The sequence below is a fragment of the Mastomys coucha genome, unplaced genomic scaffold, assembly GCF_008632895.1.
Source record: "Mastomys coucha isolate ucsf_1 unplaced genomic scaffold, UCSF_Mcou_1 pScaffold23, whole genome shotgun sequence".
Taxonomy (NCBI): Eukaryota; Metazoa; Chordata; class Mammalia; order Rodentia; family Muridae; genus Mastomys; species Mastomys coucha.
In genome coordinates, this window is record NW_022196906.1 from 67,645,597 (window position 1) to 67,652,058 (window position 6,462).

The window sequence follows — 6,462 nt, forward strand, 5'->3', positions numbered from 1 at the left end:
GGGTCTCAAAAATTGAAGTTTAGGTCCCTTCCCAAGTTTAGAGGAGACAAATGGACACACCAGTGCTCCCAGAATGGGTGACAGAGTCAGCCCTGCCTGAACATCAAATGTTTTGTATTTTGAGACAGAATTTGTGTTTATCAGGGTGGTCTGCAACTGTGGGCTCAGCCTCAAGTCCTGAGATCACAGGCTACCACACTGTCATTCCTCAGCAAATGGTCAGAGCAAACCTGACTCTAAAAGTGCATTGCTGTCACAATGTACACATTCCAGCTCTGCCGACCCACATCCCTCTGCATCCTAGAGCTCTAAGCTTTTTCCTTTCCAGAGCTGGGAATACAACCCAGCTCTCCCAGGTAGCCACAGCACAGCTTCTCTTCTTTAGCAAAAATTTGCTTTAAACTATTTGTTTTAATTTTAATTTTTTAAAAAAGATTTAGTTATTATATGTAAGTACACTGTAGCTGTCTTCAGACACTCCAGAAGAGAAGAGGGAGTCAGATCTCGTTATGGATGGTTGTGAGCCACCATGTGGTTGCTGGGATTTGAACTCAGGGGCCTTCGGAAGAGCAGTCTGTGCTCTTAATCGCTGAGCCATCTCACCAGCCCCATATTAAATTTAATTAATTTGTGTCTGCGTGTGAGTGCGGTGCCCTCGGAAGCCAGAAGAGGGTATCAGATTGGAACTACAGGCGCCTGAGAGAAGCCAAGCACGGGTGCTGAAGCTCGAACTCAGACCCTCTGGAAAGCAGTGCATCCTGTCCCCGAGCCCTCTCGCTTCCCTTATCCTGCTCTACTTTTTCCTCATTCTCTCAGAAGCAGCGGGGACACAGATGTTTGGAGGCCGAGCGTCCCATTGGACCCCTGACCCGGAAGGGCCCTAAGGACCGGAAGTGATGGCAGCCCGGCAATCACCGCTTCCCTAGCAACCTGATCGGCTTCTTAGCGACATAAAGTGGCTGCGCAGTCCCTGGCCCCGCCATGCCAGTGCGAGTGAGCGAGTTCAGCTGGCAGCAGACACCGGCCGCAATCTTCCTGTCGCTGCCTCTGCGCGGCGTCAGCGTGCGCGATGCTGACGTATTCTGTGGGGAAAGTTACCTGAAGGTGGGCGGGGCGGAGATGCAGTTGCAGTGCGCCCCCGGAGCAGGAGCTGTCTTGTACTGTACCGTGTCCATTGCTTTACTTTCTTAAAGTTAATTTTTAATTTACTTTTTTTTTACTTTTAATTAATTTATTTTTGTTGTGCTAAAGATCAAACCCAGCGTCCTGTGTATGCCACGCCACTGAGCTACGTTTTTAGCAATTATGTATCTATTAAATGTATGAATGCGTGCATGTATGAGTGTGCATCAGGTGTGTGCCAATACCTGCGAAGGCCAGAAGAGGGGATCAGATCTCCTGGAATTAGAGTTACAGATGGTTGTGAGTCACACATGATGCAAGAGCAAATGGTTTTAACCACTGAACCATCTCTCCAGCCTCCATGGCTTGGGGGTGTGAGCAGAGGGGAAGCTGTCTTACTCTGTAACCCACACTGGCCTCTGACTTTAGGCAATCCTCCTGCCTCAGACCTCTAAATGTTGGGATTAATGGGATGCTCCACCATCCCTGGCTAAACCTCAACTCAAAGTCCTATTTTGAAAAACAAACCTAGGGCTGGTGAGATGGGTCAATGAGTTAATGCACTACCATCAAGCCTGACAACCTCGGTTCAATCCCCAGAAAAGAGAAAACCAACTTCTCACAATTCTCTGACCTCCTCTTGCATGCTATGGCACTCACAGACCCACACACGTGTATACAACGTCGTCGTTAAAACAACAGCAACAAAACCAAATCTGTTGCCAGTGAGGTGTCACCTACAGACACATTCAGGTCACAGACTGCTTTCAGCCATTGTGTCCTCAAGCTTTGCTAAATTATGCTACCTGTAATAAATTCACTGGGGTTTTGAGAAAAATTACACACATACACAGAGAAGTGGGGAAAGGGAGGGAGGGAAGGAGGGAAGGAAGGGGAAAGAGAGGGGGGAGGGAGAGGGAGGGAGCTCAGACTGGCTTCAAACTCACTTCACTTAGTAGCTGAGGATGGCCTCGAATGTCTGAGCATCCTGCTACCTCCTGATAACAGGCCTTTGACACCATGCCATGCCAGGAACTATATCGCTACTCTAACATGTTTTTTTTCCTGATATAAATGACTGTAGATTTTTTTGGATTTACTTTATTTTACGTGTATGGCTAATTTGGCTCTATGTATGAATGTGTACCATGTGCTTATCTGATTCCCTAGGAGTTCAGAGGAGGATGTCAGATCCCCTGGAACTGGAGTTCAGATAGTTGTGAGTCTCCATGTGGGTGCTGGGAACAGAATACAAGAATAAGTGCTCTTAACCACTGAGCCATCTCTCCAGCCCAGACTTTTTTTTTTTTTTTTTTTTTAATGGCAGTGTCTTTAATTTGTGTAACTAACTCAATGCCTTCTTTCTGTCTTCGGAACAGGTTAACTTTCCTCCATTTTTATTTGAGGTGTTTCTTTATGCTCCCATAGACGATGGGAAGAGCAAAGCCAAGATTGGAAATGACACGATTCTTTTCACATTGTATAAAAAGGAGCCAGTTCTGTGGGAGAGCCTTTCTATGCCAGGTGGTAAGTTTTTTTAATGAAAGTTGTTCACTTGAGCTGGGTATCATTCAAGAGAGCTCCATATGTACCTGTAAACCAATATCAGAAAGCTGGGCTACATGAAACCTTGCCTCAAAAAAAAAAAAAAAAAAAAAGTTTTCCCTCAGGGTGTCATGGTGACTCCAGGTGGTGCTTGCTTACACTCTCAGGTCATAAGAGGATGAAGTGTGAGGATCACAATGCTAAACCACCCTGGGCCATGCTTTTCACCTTTTATGAAATTAGATCTAAAGAACTCTTATCCAGATTAAGTGCTTTTCTCCTCAATAGAACAGATTAATCATAATCCTGATATAGTGTTTTTCCTTATATTCCAGTTGATAAAGAGATGATGCAGAGAATAAGAGAAAAATCTATCTTGCAAGCACAGGAGAAAGCAAAAGAGGCCACAGAAGCAAAAGCTGTCGCCAAGCGAGAAGATCAGAGATACGCACTAGGCGTGATGATGAAGGTAAGCGGCAGATTCCAGGGCACTCGCTAAAAGAGGTGCCTGTGAGCCAGGGACAGAGAAGTAGTTCAGCCAGGAGTCAGGGTGCAGGCCACCAGGCTCCTCAGGCTCCACAGGACAGTGAAACAGGAGGATCAGAAGTCGCAGCCGTCAGCGGCTATCGTGATAGCCGATAGCCAGCAGTGGAGAGGCAGAGGCAGTCAGATCTCTGAGTTTGAGGCCAGTTTGGTTTGTAGATGGAGTGCTAGGCAAATGATCAGCTACTGCAGCTCATGAATGAGGTCCTCAGCTTCTTGGTCACTGACCTGTATACTGTCCCACCATTTCTGGAGTCACACACACACACACACACACAAACACACACACACACACACACACACACACACACACGGGGAGGAGGTGGGAGCATTTCAGTGCAAACTGAAACCCAGGCTCTTATCCCAAGGCTCAGATACTCACGCGGACACAAGCACATCCTACACACACTTATCCCACCTGTACAACCATTGCATTTTGAATGTCTAAAATAATTTGCCAATTACAATGCTTATAGATTGAAGAAGAAGAGAGGAAAAAAATAGAAGATATGAAAGAAAATGAACGGAAAAAAGCAACTAGAGAAATAGAAGCGTGGAAAGAATGTCAAAAGAAAGCTGACGGACAAAAACGAGTGCAGAGGAAGGAGAAACCGCCGCAGGGAAAGCAAGCTGGAGAAACCGGAGCACTAAAACCTCAGGGTTTGCCCCGGAAGGCCCCGCCCGCTCGCCTCCCCACAAGAGGTGTGGCGCCCCCTGTCTTTTTCTCTTTCTTTCTTTCTTTTTAGAAATCTTTATGCAGGCATAGGCCATGCTCAGGTGTACTGAAAATAAGCAATGTGATACAAAGACGTAAGATGGACGACCTTTTCTGAGGGGCGAGACAGGATTTGCTGTGTAGGTCTGAACCTCCTGGAATGTGATCCTCTGGCCTCAACCACAAATGTTCGGCTTGTAGGAATTTACCATCATACATGGCTTACTGGCCACACGTTAGTCATTTTGTACAAACCGGAAATATCGAGTGTAGAGAGACATTGAAAAGAACAACAAAACACTGAGTAGACACTGGGAACTAGTTATGGATGGGTTAGAGGAAAGGAGCCACATCTTAGTGTAAGGATGCTATCAGAAAAGACGGAGGACACATTTACCTTCTTCATTTTCATCTCCTGGAGCTCAGGCTGGCTTCAGACTTGCCATATCGCTGAGGATGACCTTGAACTTCTGATCCTCCTGCCTCCACCTCGATACTGCTGGGATTTTAGGCATGCACCACCATACCTCAAGCAAGTTTGTTTTTGTTTTTTCCTTTATTGCTGGGGACCAAGCCCATGGCCTTCTGCTTTTCTAGGCAAGCTTATAGCGCCTGAGCTAAATCCAACACACACACAATATTTTTTTTTTTTTTGAGAAGGCATCCTATGTAGTCCAGGGCTGTTCTGAATGCTCTATATGGATTTTTTTTAAAGTGTCTTTACCTTTTCTTTTTCTTTTTAAAAATAATTTGTTTTTATTTTATGGGTATTGGTGTTTTTCCTGCATGCATATCTGTGAGAGAGTGTTGGATCCCCTGCAACTGGATAGCTGTAAGCTGCCATGTGGATGCCAGGAATTGAACCCTGATCATTCAGAAGAGCAGCCAGTGCTCTTGACTGCTGAGCCTTCTCTTCAGCCCCTCCTTTTCTTACTTGTATGCACTCCTTTTCTCTAAAGTATATTACTCTGAGTCTTTGTTTCTTGAAATCCTTTCCTACCTGTTTCAACGTTTGCCTCTAAGCCTGTGTGTCATATTTAGGTATGTTAGTGTTTCTAAGTAACAGCGTCTTTCCTTGTGTAGAGATGACACCCTAGCACATGGCTTCATTCCCCTTCTTCTGGCTTGGCAGCCTCTGAGTCTGCTGAACCCCTTTTGTCTGCCTTTCCTTACGTTATTATTGTTGCCACTTTCTTAACAGTTCTCTGTGAAGGGTAAAAAGCGTCCTTCTTTAGGAAGTGTGTAGAGATTCTGCTGTGGGGCATAGCAACTGGAAGAGGCATGCACGTCAGCAGTAGGTTTGCCTGGTGTGGCTTCCCCAGAGTGGATATGAACTGGAGAGAAGCCCGACAGTGAGCCCCAGAAAAGTAGCAGGCCATGGATTAAAGAATAGACTAGGGCTGGGCGGTGGTGGTGCACTTTGGAGGCAGAGGCAGGCGGATTTCTGAGTTCGAGGCCAGCCTGGTCTACAGAGGACAGCCAGGGCTACACAGAGAAACCCTGTCTCGAAAAACCAAAAAAAAAAAACAAACAAACAAACAAAAAAAACCCAAAAAAGAATAGACTAGGTGCCATGTTAATGCTGAATATTCTATTCCTTGTTACAGAAAACATCTTTGGTTTATTTTGTTACTATTATTTGTGTATGATGTGTGTGTTTGTGGGTATGTGTGTGTTGGAGGTGTGCCACAGGGGGTCAGAGGACAACCCTGTGGAATTAGTGTCCTGTTGTGTCCTCCCCACCCCCAACCTCCAATTTTTTTTTTTTTTTAAAAAGACAGGGTCTCACTTTGCTCACTATATAGTCCTGGTGGCCTGAACCTCCTTATATAGAATAGTCTGGCCTTGAACTCACAGAGATCAGCCTGCTTCTGTCCCGAGTACTGGGACTAAAGGAGTACACTGCCCAACCCAGCACCGTCCACTTTATGAGGTCAAGGTGCCATGCTGGTAGAGCAAGCACTTTACCCTCTGACCTGCCTCACTGGCCTATCATGCCTTGTTTTATTTTGTTGGGGTTTGTTGTTATTTTTTTTATTATTTACTTTTGTTATTTGTTTCTTTGTTATTATTTTTTATTAATCTTAGAATTAGCTTTGGTGTATAATTATCTTTAAAAGTCAATGTGTTAATTAGAAATGGGAAATAAGTGACTCGTTTGATACTTTTGCTTTTGAAGGGAGGAATTGGGGAAACATATTTTCTGAGAAGTTAAAGGAAGACAGAGTTCCTGCACCTCGCTCCCCTGGCAGTATTCAAATCAGCTTCACCCCTCGAGTGTTCCCAACTGCACTTCGGGAATCCCAAGTTGCAGAAGAGGAGGAGGTAGGCACACATCATCAGTAAGGCGGTCGCCTCTTCAGTTAGTGTCAGCATCGTCACCGATGGTGGAGTGCCCTTACTACTTCATCTATGGAGATTAGTGAGTTTCAGGGCAGCCAGGGCTAGGGAGAGAAATCCTATGAGGGAGGTGGGGAAAGAAAAGGAAAGGAGAGGAAAGGGAAGGAAAGGAAAGGAAAGGGAAGGAAAGGGAAGGA

General features: G+C 45.4%; 1 protein-coding gene across 2 annotated transcripts in view; it reads left to right on the forward strand.

Annotated features, from left to right (window-relative positions):
- Positions 1-771: 771 nt before the first annotated feature.
- The window catches only part of Dnaaf4 (dynein axonemal assembly factor 4), a 14,188-nt gene continuing 8,497 nt past the window's right edge, over positions 772-6,462 (forward strand). The window contains exons 1-5 of one of the 2 annotated variants that reach the window (XM_031343702.1): positions 772-1,162; positions 2,551-2,649; positions 3,003-3,136; positions 3,687-3,912; positions 6,105-6,250. In XM_031343702.1, coding sequence (XP_031199562.1) covers positions 982-1,162; positions 2,551-2,649; positions 3,003-3,136; positions 3,687-3,912; positions 6,105-6,250 — 786 coding nt within the window. In that variant the 5' untranslated portion in view covers positions 772-981. Of the gene's footprint in view, positions 1,163-2,501; positions 2,650-3,002; positions 3,137-3,686; positions 3,913-6,104; positions 6,251-6,462 lie in introns of both variants that reach the window. The other variant, XM_031343703.1, reaches the window with a different exon arrangement.